The sequence below is a fragment of the Garra rufa genome, chromosome 17, assembly GCF_049309525.1.
Source record: "Garra rufa chromosome 17, GarRuf1.0, whole genome shotgun sequence".
In the NCBI taxonomy this organism is placed as follows: domain Eukaryota; kingdom Metazoa; phylum Chordata; class Actinopteri; order Cypriniformes; family Cyprinidae; genus Garra; species Garra rufa.
Window position 1 is genome coordinate 3579681 of NC_133377.1, and position 13842 is coordinate 3593522.

Here is a 13842-nt window from a genome sequence, read left to right on the forward strand (position 1 = left end):
ATGAGAGACTTCTTTCAAAATTATTAAATACAAATCTTACAGTGGTCAAACTTACTGTATTTCTCATTGACAGTCTTTGTGTGTAAGCATTTTAAAATCTCAGGTAACGTCTCAAATTATCTTAGTTTACACGACTAGCGATCTCTGAAAGCTGTAAACAGAATCTGAACCTCATTTAGAATTCTTTTTTTTTAGGTTTTCGAATATATAGGGGTTGTGCAGCACAATGGAATATTTTATTCAAATAAGTCTCAGCACACATTTCTCTTCTAAATGAGGAGAGTCGCACTAAGAATGCATTGTGGGGTGCGCTCCTCTCCGTAGCTGTAGTTTCCCGATTCCTTTGATATTAATCAGACTGAAGTGACCGTACATTGTGCTCTGTGATTAAGGACAGCATTGCTCCCTTTCAAATTCCAATATTGCTTTCTCTCTCTCTCGCACCTCCTCATTCTGAGCGTGGAGAGTCGAGTCGAGCTGAGCCGAGCTAAGCAGAAACAGAAGCGCTTAGCCAGCCGTATCTGAGCTGAGTCTCATCTGTATGTGTTATCAGCCATGTCCCCAGGCTCACCTAGCCATACATTAGAGCTCACGCAAAAAATGCAGGTATTACATAAAAAAAAGACAGATAGAAAGAGAAAAATAGAGAGCTGTATATTCTTCTCTAATAACCATGGGGAACCTGAGCTGATATGTATTTATCTAAGACAACATATTAAAAATTAGATTTCCTCACTGAAATAATTCAGAGCTCCTAAGAGTGAACTGATAATATAAAAGCTTTTATATCTTTTCTCTCAGGCCACAATAGACATGTAGCCTTGCTCTAGTTTTACAGTGAAGCATCTCAACAGGAAGCCTCCAAAGAATCTACCTGCATTCTCCAGATGTGTCTGGTTCCTCCTGGTTCTGCTCCATTAAAGGATGTGAATCCAAATGATGCATGACAATATAGACACTCATAACTGCTGCAACATTTCTACAGCCCTCCAGCTGTTTTACAAGCATGTATTCCTAGTCTATAGTTGGATGTAGGTGCCTAACGTCCACTTGCTAACACTTGCTCAATTAAACATTTATCGACAACTCCCTCAATAAATAAATCACTATGAGCTCTTCTTTCATTATCTGGGCTCAAGGCTGGTGTGATTAGTTTGCTTAGTTTGGCTTTTTTTAAAGAAATCATATTATTAAAATCTGCAAGCAGTGATTCCTAAGGTTCAGGCGCTTTAAGACTTAAGCACATATGAAAAACGACAATATTTAGCAAAATGTTAACCACCTAAATCAATTATTTAAATAAGCATTTTTGGCAAATTCAGGTAATTTACCACAGAAAAATGATGTTTTTTAACGCTTATAACTGTTATAGCGCCAGCTATGGTCCGATCCCCTTAAAACTTTGCATGCTTGTTTATAATCCTTTCGCATGTGCTCACCAGGTTTTGTGAAGTTTTGAGCTTTTCTTTAGGCTTTATAGGTAAATTTAGACAAGCCTCTTTTCTAAACGACCCCGTTATATCTTCCCAAACTGTAAATTTAAATTTTTTTTTGATAAATATTGGCCTAGATAGATTGGCCAGATTTGAGTAAAAAACCTAGGACTAGCTCGCAAAAGTAGGCTTTTTACATCTCAATCATTTAACAAACGATTTGATTGACAGCAGTGGTTCTAGAGGCAAAGTTGTCCAGAATGAGGAGTTCTATCATATGATATGGATATCGGGTGTATGTGCAAAAAACGCGCAATGTACAATCATTTACATCCTTGACTAATGTGTTATCGCACCCCAGTGGCCAATTTCTTTCAAATTTCTCTCAGGCTTTTGGGGCTATGAGTCGAACAGGCACACCTTCGGAGTCTCTCCGTTAACCTTGTCTAACAGGTGCTCAAAATGTATTAGCCAATGGAGGTTTTTGAGATGCGCAGATGTCCTTGTAGACACTTGTGGCACTTTGAACCAAGACTGTACACACCAATTTTCATGTTGATAGGACAAATGGTTGTGCAGTTATAGCCAAGTTTTTTCCCCTCTCATAACGTCACCAAATGGCCAAGCTCTGCCATTTCCCCCCCTGTGACCTGTGACTAATGTGAGATTGAGCTCTTACATTAGTGTTCTGAGTTTGGAGAAGATATCTCATTCCATTCAGGAGTTATAAGCATTTTACTAAAAGTGTAAAATGCATTTTACTAAACCTGCCCCTTTCGAAAGCTTTGGCGCCTCTTTGCGACAGTGAGTCGAAAGTTCAACTTTTTAAAAATAATTATTGATATCCACTCTTCAGAGAATCTTTCTGCACTGGCTTGGTTCCCATCGGGTGGAAAACCTAGGACTAGTAGTAAAACTCCAAAATACCGAAAATTCCCATGACATAAGACACTTGAGCCAACAACCAACAATTTGGGAGTTATTTGCTCACTGTAGTGCCCCCATCAGGCCAATTGGGGCACGTTGTCGGCGGTGTAATTACCACCAGCACTCCAAGTTTCAAGTCTCTACGACTTACAGCTTGGTCTGCACGATCAGCTTTGAGTGGAGAACGCTGATCCGTGACCATTCTAACAGTTACACTACGTACTTGAACCCCTAATAAAAAATAGAAATGTATAAACTAAATGTTATATTTGTGACCCTGAACCACAAAACCAGTCATAATTTGTTTAAATTAAGATTTATACATAATCTGAAAGCTTTCCATTGATGTATGGTTTGTTAGGGATTTGGCTGAGATACAACTATAAAATCTGGAATCTGAGGGTGCAAAAAAAAACTAAATATTGAGAAAATCATCTTTAAAATTTTCCAAATGAAGTTCTTAGCAATGCATATTACTACTCAGTAATTAAGTTTTGATATATTTACGATAAGAAATGTACAAAATATCTTCATGGAACATGATCTTTACTTAATATCCTAATGATTTTTGGCATAAAAAAAATCGATAATTTTGACCCATTCAATGTATTTTTGACTATTGCTACAAATATACGTACTACGGGTGGTCCAAGATCACATTTTTTGTGCATAGTCAAATGAAAATATAGTGTGCTGACTGATAATGATGTTAGTTTACAGCTCGGCTCACCTGTCAGGCGTTCTTCTCTTGCCGTTCTCGTTGACATCCATCAAGAGTTCAGACGAGTCGACGGGTGACGTGGTGCTCGTGTCCAGCAGGAGTTGCTCATGTTGGGCGAGATACTGAGCCGGGTTCTGCTTGGCCAGCCGTGCACAGTGCACCAGCTCTCTCTGCAGTAGTGGCAGGTTGGCCTGTAGGGGGAGATAGCGGTCAGGATGTGCTGAGCAGATGTAGCACTATGAAGCTGTCCACAGCCAGAGGCTCTAAACACCGTTTTTTGTTTACTCATTATTATCATTACAGGTACATTCTTCCAAAATAAAGACACTCTCGCGCCGTTTCGAGCAGCACTCTATTGTGACCTGAAACATGCATTAGTGCCCTGGGCCCTTGATATGAGCAATCATGGTCAACATAGAAAGTGACATCTTCAAAGCAGATGGTTTGGGGGGGGGGGGGGGGGGGCAACATCTCATTTCCTCTGCATCTCCGAAAGCACTTGGAGGCCTCGCCACTTCAAAGACACACTGAGGAGCATTTTCACGGCAGATGAAAGGTTTTTGTGAATCCCCATCCAGCAACAGTCGGACTATTGCAGCATCTAAACAGCACAAGGTGTTAGTTGGAGGATGATGTCTATTTTCTCTCTTTCTGTGCTTTCTTCATCTGTGTTTTCTTTCTTTTCTTTCTCTATGGCCTGTGACTCTGATCTAAGACTATAATCAAACATCTTTTCAGCTCTGGAATATTCTTCAGCGCGCTCCCACTGTGTGCCTTTTCAGTGATGTAATGGCTAAAATTAGGAGCGGTGCGTTGATTGAATATTGAACGAAGCACAATGAAAGCATGGACTTTAAAAAAAGTGTGGCCAAAATTTAGCCGCTGGTCATGATGCAGATAAGGAATATAAGGAAGTAAATAAATATTTACTTATTCTGATCAATTTTAATGATGTTAATGATGACTATTGTTTAGAAAGGACTGTCTGGTCGCCAGCTGTATGAGGTAATGGTCTGTTAGTAGTTTATGATGATAATTACCAGAGGCCAGTGAAATTGCTTTGACCCTCAATGGCCTCAGACTTTCATTAAATGGAGGTCCTCATAGTTAGTGACAGTTCACAAACAATGTGTACATGGCGAAAATGATTTTCTTAATCAGTATTTTTGTCTTTCTTCCCAGTATGACTATCTAAACAGTCTTGAGTTACTTGAGAAACAAAATGACATAAGATTTAAAGTTTTCTGGAAGTGTAGCCATACTAAGTGACTTAATACTAAAAAAAGAAAAACAATGTCTGCCAATGGGGTAAAAAAAAATAAAACTTCTTTTAGAACTAAGTTTTGTTTTTACTCTATTGGCAGATGTGTTTCTTGTTTAAAGGATTAGTTCACTTTAAGAATTAAAATTTCCTGATAATTCACTTTACATCAAATATGTTCATGTCTTTCTTTCTTCGGTTGAAAAGAAATTACGATTTTTGAGAAAAAATATTCCAGGATTTTCTCCATGTAGTGGATTTCTTTGGGAGCCAATGGGTCGAAGGTCCAAATTACAGTTTCAATGCAGCTGAGGAATAAGGGTCTTGCGAAACGATTGGTCGTTTTCTGAAAAAATACAAAATTATATACTTTTTAACCATAAATGCTCCTCTTGCACTAGCTAGTGACTTTGTGGTTAGTTCTTCATCGGTGTACTTTGGTTTAAAAAGGTAGGGTAGGGCGAAAAACTCCATCTCATTTTCTCCTCCAACTTCAAAATCATCTTGTTTTACCTTTTTTTGTAAAGGGCATTTGACTTTCTTTGCACGTTCGCTTTGTAAACACTGGGTCGGTACTTCTACCTATGTTACGCATGACCTTTCCTAGTGCAAGACGAACATTTGCTTTTAAACAGTACATAAATTATTAATTTTTCTTAGAAAATCGCTAGATAAGACCCTTATTCTTCGGCTGGGAATCGTGTAGAGCCCTTTGAAGCTACATTGAAACTGCAATTTGGACCTTCAACCGATTGAACATCTTGGATGACATAGGGGTGAGTAAATCACCCTTAATCTTTTAAACTCACCTAATTTTGATACATTCTAATGAAAACAAGACTTGATATCATAGGTAATTTTGCTTTTAATCTTAATTCATCTCATTTTAACAATGTTTAATGAGAGATAATAAATGACAGCAAAAGTTAGAACAGTCTAATTAGCGATTTTATTGTTTATCATCATCGATTATTTTTTCAATGCAATCCTTTAAGTTTATAAACATGCATTGATTTGACATTTGCCTTGATTATGTCTGAGTGTGTTCTCCAGCTCCTGTGTGGTCCATTAGCACACAGCTAGCTGGAAACCAGCATATCAAACACAAGCCGCAAAGCAGTTTGCCACGTATATGTAATCCTCACTTCCTCTGCACCGCTAGCATGTGGTGAAGCGCCGACTATGTCACGCTGAGTACGTCTCTGAGCAATGAGGCACAGAGCCGCAGAGGAACACATGTGCTTACAGGCTTTATGGAGCCTGCTGAACGAAACGCCGGCTAAATATTACAAATTTATCAGACGAGGAACCCATTTAGAGAAATCATAAACAAAAGCCATCAGCACAAAGGCCGTCAGCTGGCGTCGAATTTGGATTACATCATTAGCGTGATGCACGCTGCCCTTCCTGTAAACACTTCCCCGCAAAACCCAACTCTGACGGGAGGGTCGCTAGACAACATTAGCCTAATGAAAAAACGCTGCTAATGCACATTGTTGCAGCTGCGCTTCTGCACACTTATAAAAGCCCCTGTTCCCACAGCCATATGGTATTTGTCATTAAAGGCTCCTTTGAGGAAAACCACTAAAATTAGACGAGAGGGAGAGAGGGAGTGAGAAAAAAAAACAAAAAACACAAGTTGCATCTTTGATACCACCCCTCCTGACTGGATGATACAGTAACCATATGGTGTGGAGCTGCGCGAGTGCGAGCGAGTCAGAGAAGTGTCTCTGTATGCTTCTCTGCATCCGTCAGCGACCGGCACAACCCCTAATGGGACCAATTTCTGTACGAGCAGTGGACAAGATGAAATGCCTTGGAACGGCGTGCCGCGAGACCACATCAAACGGACGGACCTCTTTCCATCATCGTCTAATGGAGTGAACAACACAGATTTGATCCATCTCCACCGGTCGCTTATTTCATTATTATGGAAAGGAAGACGGAAGAAAGCAAAGCGTGAGAGAAAGATGGGAAAGATGGGGAAGGGGGTGAAGGTTAGACAAAGAGGGAGGGGAACGGGTAGGTTTGAACGCCGTACGTAATAGCTGTCACTTACAAGCAGATGAAAACGAATGGCTAACGATCGAGGGGTGGATGGATACAGCAGTCACCATATGCTCATGAGAATTTAATCTCTATCAAGCGCTGATGTCTATTTGCTACATATGTCATAAATTAACAAATTATACATTCGCTCTCCAGGCCACAATCTTTTTAATCTCGAACATGATGCGAAAGTATGCCATGTGTAACTCAAATACTTCCCTTGGTCGAAAGAATAATACGCAGAGTGTTTATTTGAATGGTTCGTGTTAAGTGCTCCAACATAAACAGGCCCAGACACACATTTAACTGTAATGAAATAAGGGCCGCAGTGACAAATGGGCGGCAGAGAGGGCAAAGGTTGATATTCTCCCAGACAACAGATCGTCTTACTTTGGTAATGGTTTCAGATGTGCCCTGCCCTCCGAAAATCGGCGTGTGAGAACAAGGGTGTCCGTGAATAAACAGAAACCCTGTGTAGTGGGACGGCCCCATGTGTCAATGTAGGTTCACATCATTAGAAATTAAAAAATAGGTCCCAGTGATCAAGAAACCTGATGTCTCTTTGCTCACGAGGAAATCATGTATCCATTTAGGCATTTAAAAGCGAAAGATGAAAAAAATTTGAAATCTGGGAGAAATATGTACATCTGTGCCTCAGTTGTTTAAATGTTTTCCAGATTGCTTGTGCAATACCTTCAGAAAGGGGATGACAAAAGGTCGGAGCGGGAAGTTGGTCGCTTCTTGCAGTTTGGAGTGGAATTCCTCAATGGTTAGAGTGGAGTTCTGCAGGGAGAGAGGAAAAAAGATGGTGCACGCATGAATACATGTGGAAAGCATTATGTGATAATATTACTTATTGGAGGCAAAACTATATCCTGCTGAAGATTGAATGATTTGAAGACTGTAATGGGAGGCATATGGATGGCTGTGGTGAAAGGCCTCGTAAGGGGAAGTTTGATCTGGAGGCTTTTACATGTGCACGCGTCGACCGCATCGTCATTGCGTCAACAAACACAAAACTACAGATGCAGTATCACACTGCCCAGAGATAAAACATGGCATAATGCACACAGAAGATATTTGGCTTTAAAAAAAAAAAAACGTGTCTTATTCCCTACCGAACTGACATATATCTCCCCCCTGTGTAAAAAGAAAAGAAAAAGAAAAGAAATGACTAATTTCAATCTTTCCTGCTCTCTGCTCTATCATCTTTTAACAGACTGATAGGACACTATTTTCAATTTGCTACATGTTATTTCCAAGAGAGCTAGTAGAAGGAAAGATGGGAAAGAGAGCAGGGAGTCGTACGTTTGAGAAAAATGCACAGGCTTTTTTTTCTCCCCTCATTTCCCAGACCTGAATTTTGTTACATTAGGCTTACATCTGTTCGGCCAGATTGCAGCGGCCTGTTTTGACAGCCAGAAAGCCTCCTGAGCTTTTCTCCAGCATCGGCGGCGCTAATTAAGTGTGTCACTCTTTTCAATAAGGCAGAGTAGGGAGCGAATTAAAAAGAGCCACGGAAGCCAAGGGGACACAAGGAAGCCTCTGCGTGTAGACACAGCAAAAAATAAACAAATGCCCGCTGAAAAAAGAGCTTTCCTTTGGAATGGCTAATTAAAGCAGCCCTCCTCTAGTACAGGCTGCTATTTCACCATTGTTTATTCCATAACTACATATTAACGGAAATAACGCTGTGGTACAGCTTATGGTGCACATCTTGTCAAGTGGATTTTTTTCTTCAGTAATGCTGCTATACTTAGCTACAGATGTGTTCTGTTCGATTTATTGTCATTGGACAAGCCTTTATTTTCTATGATCAATGCTAAACAAGATTTGGTGGCCAAACCTTTTTGTGTGATAAGAACGCAAACACAATTTCTATTGTCTGTGAACTTTTTTTGAGACACAATAATAGTATCCTAGCAGAGACATTCTGAATCAGAATACACTTTACGCTATAGCCAATTTATGCCGATTTAGAGTAGACGTCACAGTTATGTCACTTGCAGCTGCGAATGCATAGTGGTTGCAGAAAAACAATGGTAACAAGTAGAGATAAATGGGTAAAATCTATGGAATAAGAGAAAATAATATTTTTGTGCCTTTCAATGTCAAAATCGGAATGCAATAATTTTTATAGTAAAGTCTTTAAAGACACCATTTGAAGCTAAACGCAGACGTTTAAACGGACATACTATGGATGAAAACTGCTATGATTACTCTACTTTTAAAGCATAAATTTGATTTAAACAACAGGTCTACATAATATTCACATATGCTGTTCATAGGGGACATATTGTATTAGCTATACAGGTACAGCATGAAATATTATTTAAACCTATTACTATTAACATTTTCACATAGCATTTATTTATTTTATCTCACAAATGCAAGTTTATTCTAATTTGGACTTTATAACTTGATTTAACGCAAAAATAGTGAGTTTTCTGCCACCAGATAGGATCTGTTTCGGATCTGTAAGACTATCCCACTATCTAATGTCAATATTGATGAATAACAGTGCTTATTGCTGGGTGACAAGCATCTAATCAATATAATCTATAATCTTTTTTAAATCTAACTATTTTGTACTGTGTCCATGTAATTCTCTAGCCATAAGGACTATCTCTGCCGGGTTTTGCAACCATAATTGGTCTATATTAGGAAATCCTTCTCCTATCCTAATAAAGTCGTTAAAATTATTGTTTGCTGATTGGATTTTTAGATTTTAGAGGGGGTTAAGCCACCTAAATGATTGGAGAAGTCCTGCATATGTCACCAGAAAGAAGCCAGTCATTTTAGGCAAAGTTTGAATTTGGGTTTTTTCGACATTCCCTAAAAACAGTTAAGGCAGAGCAACACAAGACAAGCCTTAAAAAGTATATAAATTAGGGGTGGGACGATACAGGTAACTCACGATTCAATTCTGTGACGATATGTGGCCCACGATATCGATAATATCACGATTCGCGATATCTACGATATTCAATATATTGGAAGAAATTTCATCAACGATATATCACGATATATGTGACTGAAAAAGAAAAAAATACCCATAATAAGGAAATCTTAAGCATTTATTAATGCCAACATTTTCAACACTGTGCAAAGAAATATGCATTTGCATAATAACTCACTGCCTCCTGGTCTTAAATGTAAACGCTGTACAGCTAGACAGATAAAAGTGCCTGAACATTAAAAAAACAACATGAACATTAACTAACATGTGTAAACCGTGATACTGAAACGTCAGTAGTAAGTTACTGTAAAGTGCTTTATGTTAACCTGGACAGTGGTCACATCAAGGCATAAGCAGCACGGACTCGTTTTGCTTTCACACAGAACACGTTTTATAAACAACGTATTATTCAATGCACTTGAATGCACTTGCACACCGCTTCTGGGACGTACTGCCGGACAGCAACCGCGTGCAGTGTGAACGCTCTAATCCGTTAACATGGGTGCGGAAAAAAATACTCAACGCATACGCACTGCAGACGGAGTATGTGTGAAACAGGCGTAACTGATCAGCATGCTCAACTAGCGGGTGCGTCTTTGTTTGGTTTTCGTTATTTTCCGCCATTTTTCTCACTTCTCTTTTTCTGCGCTTCTTCTCTGTTGTTGTTAGAGAACTTGTGTTCTTCACTGGCCACTGCTTCTGCCACTTTACCCCTATTTACTCGAACAGCGCCCCCCGCAAACAGAATGGTAGATATTGGGTAGTGACAGTGACACTGACGACGGGTAAATTAATAATTTTGTCTTGTAATAAAATATCGATATTGGCCGTTAGTGTATCGATTATTTATTGCGACAGAGAGCACAACAATATATTGCAATATCGATTTTTTTCCCCACCCCTAATATAAATTGTAATTAAAAAAAATTTTGGAAGTTCAAACTCGGGGCACCAAAGAAGTCCACTATATGGAGAAAAATCCTGAAATGTTTCCTCAATAAACATAACTGGTTTACGACTGAAGAAAAAAGACATGAACATCTCGGATGACAAGGGGGTGAGTACATTGTCTGTACATTTTTGTTCTGGAAATGAACTTCTCCTTTGAGAATTGATATTGTTTCCTAAAAATGACAATTGATATTGATAATTTCTACCCAGCCCTACAATAGATGGTGAATTTTAGTCAGTAGGTGCCACACAGTTTGTGACTTTAAACTTACCACAAGCCCCAACACCAGGGTCCGCACTCTTTCTCCTATTTCAGGTGAGATGTCATTTCCAAACTGCTGTAGTGTTGTGAGAAAACGTTTGAGCTTGCTGAGCTGCCTTGCGCCACAAGCCGGTGGCAGCTGTTGATTGGCCAGCGAGGATGAAGATGATGATGAAGGCCCATTGCTGAAACCATTGGGTGGAGATGGAGCTCCGTTCAGTGCAGTGGGGGAGTGACTGGTGCCATTCGTTACTGGAAAACAGAAACGTAATTATTTCTACACGCCACGAAGAGAACTTTGGCATTATTGTTAACCCAAGCATACAGAATTATCTAAACCAAAAAGATTCAAATTAAACATTGCCAGGAACATTCCATAAAAAGAAGCTGCAAGCGATCCTTCAAAAATGACACTAGCGTGTGAAAGCCTGTGACTGACGGTGCCTGAACGAGGCTCTTGTGACAGCAGAACATTTGTTTTGAATCAGCCATGGCAGCTTTGAGAAGGAAGCTGTGTGTTCTTGCTTCCATACATCAGACATATTAAGTCCAGAGGAGGAGAATACATGTGGTCGAGTGCCCCCCGTGTCATGATGAGAAACATACGCGGCGGAGGGATGCAGCTTGGAATCAACGTCTCTCTAATGAGATTAGGCTGCGTGATAGCCTCGTTTGCCTGGCCTCCCTCCAACAGAACAGAAACGAGATACTTGAGCTGCATCTGGTAACAATTACATGGAGGGGAAATCAAAGCGCTTGCTTTGTTAAACCTTCAGAATGTATAATTAGAGTCTGCCTTTAAAAAGGCTCCGGATTGCTTCAGACCCGGCTTGCTTTTTGTCTCTTTTTTCATAAGCGCTAATTGCAGAGTCCAACTGATCTGTTTTTAGGGATGTAACATCAGAGAGAGGAATGTGTTACTGCTGTTGACAGCACACCACTGCTCAATTACACTGACATGGTGCTGGGAGGCTGTGGCACCGACGGCTTTGATAGTGAGCCGCTCCAACGATCCCCTGAGCTGGCATGTGTGATGCTCTTTGTGGCATCAGCCAGCGGGCAGACGCTAAAATCTGCAGGTCAGAAGACAAGGGGAAATCCTGTTGACTGTAATGAGGGGAGCACAGAACTACATACTTTTTCAAATCGACAAATCTGATGGATTATCTGAATGACTAGTCATTAGAGCCATGTATAATTTTACCACTTTACTCTTATTTGTTTGCATTTTAATTTACTGATCTGTTATGTCATTCTTTGTCTTTGTAAAGTAACTTTGAGCATTAGGAAGGAGCTATTAAAATAAAACACATTATTACTAGGGATGCACGATATGAAAAATTCTAACCGATACCGATAGCCGATAATTAAGTCCTTCTTTTGGCCGATGCCGATGCCGATGCCGATACCGATACCGATAACCAATACATTCATATTTTTATATGATAATTTTGTGCACACAGGAGAATACAAAATCTAAGATAAACTAATGAAATTTATATTATATATCTGGGTCTAACAATCATAGCAAACAGTCCTGACTCTTCAAATATGTTTTTATTTTTTTGTGTAAGGCACCACAATTCTAAATAAAATAAAATGCTTTGACATTTTGTCAACCTGGAAAAAATGAAAAGTGCATCATGGAGTAAAGTCAGATGTCCAAATGTCTGTGGTAACGCTTACATGTAGTCCATTCTTATTGATCATATTATGAATGTGTGCAGCAGCCAAATCGTACAAGGCGGGGAATAAAACATCAGAATCGAGATAAAAACATCTCAACTCTTCAGAATGCCGCAAGCGCAACGCAGGTCATGTGACATGAACCAACCAATCAGCTTCATCCTTTCCCTTAATAACACTGAAAGCACTGGCAAGGTGGAGAAACAGCTTATCAAAGCTGTACAGGAATAAACATTTTAAAATAAATTTGATAACAGAGCTACTGCAAGCGATTTTTAATGCTGAAAATCTATTTATTCTTTGCTGAAACTACCGCGTCTTTATGGAGAGCGCATGTCATGGCTGCTTAGCAACGGCAGACGCCACTGGAGCTCAAACTACAGAGCGGTTTGGCAAAGACTTTGGGTTTGGAAAGAAAGAGAAGGCGGCGCTTCAGCGTTTTCCATGCGTTTTTAGGCGCGACATGTGAACGGCCCCTAAAACAGATTCACCGCGATGACGAGCTCTGAAGTGAGATATAAGATTGTTAAAACTTAACGGCTTTTTACCTCCTCTCAGAATCCTTGCTAAACATGTGTTGCAAATAGCAGTAGCATTGTCCTCCTCTGTCACCGTGAAAAACTTCCAGACCTGCGAAGGCGATGATGACGACACAGATGATGACGTATTAAACGCGACAAAGGCCGAGAGTCACTGCAGTTTACAGCTGCAGTCACTTGCACTCGGAAAGCAGATGAATCTCAGATAAACCAGACTGATTGATTGATTTACCAGCAAGAGTACTTTATCGGATCGGGTTTCATTTATTTATCGGAGCAATAAAAATGACATCATTTTTACCCATATCGGTCGATAATTTATCTGTCTGATAAATATCGTGCACCCCTAATTATTACTAGTACTTGCAGTATTTATTAGGATGATTAATGATGCCATCTCTGATAGTGTTAAGTGTTAAGTAAGATAGTTGTATTTTACCTCCCTACAGTCATGAAGCAACCGTTAACCTCCACCATACTAAAATGAAAAAATAATGACTGTATGATATTCACACAAAACAAAAGAAAGCAAAACATGGTAGGTTTTCTAGAGCTAAAAAAAAACATAATTTTGACATAATTCACAATCAACCATTTGTGCTCAGTTTCGATTACAACACATCATTTCCAGTTTAGCTGTCGCACACAGTCAAGCCATGAAAATTTAAATGTTTAATGCAATTTTAGATAAAATTCGATCTGAAAATCTGATATACGCAATCAATCAGAACTCCACGCAGCTTTTGTACTATTTTCCATTAGACGCAAACACAACTGATTTAATATTTGAAGCACATTTCCCATTTCCTTTAAAAGGACTAGTTAACAATACTGACACATCACAAAATGTAAAAAGCTGGAAGATGGATTGGAATTGCAAATTTCAACTTGAAAGTGCAAATTTTCAGCACAATACAAAAGTGCAGCTCTACAAAACTCCCTTTCTTTGAACCAAATGTAACAATCTTAGGGCACTGAAATATGTGTTATTTTTTCCTAAATTCTGTTTTTTCCTTTTAAAATTTTTCTAGACTCTGTTTTGATGGTTAATTTA

General features: G+C 39.4%; 1 protein-coding gene across 4 annotated transcripts in view; it reads right to left on the reverse strand.

The window, feature by feature from the left end:
• runx1t1 (RUNX1 partner transcriptional co-repressor 1) overlaps window positions 1–13842 on the reverse strand; it is a 77347-nt gene that overhangs the window by 17129 nt on the left and 46376 nt on the right. For all 4 annotated transcript variants that reach the window (XM_073821793.1, XM_073821792.1, XM_073821791.1 and 1 more), the window contains exons 3-5: window positions 10574–10815; window positions 7085–7174; window positions 3091–3272 (exon numbers count right to left, since the gene is read on the reverse strand). In XM_073821793.1, the coding sequence (XP_073677894.1) occupies window positions 3091–3272; window positions 7085–7174; window positions 10574–10815 (514 nt within the window). The remainder of the gene's footprint in view (window positions 1–3090; window positions 3273–7084; window positions 7175–10573; window positions 10816–13842) is intronic.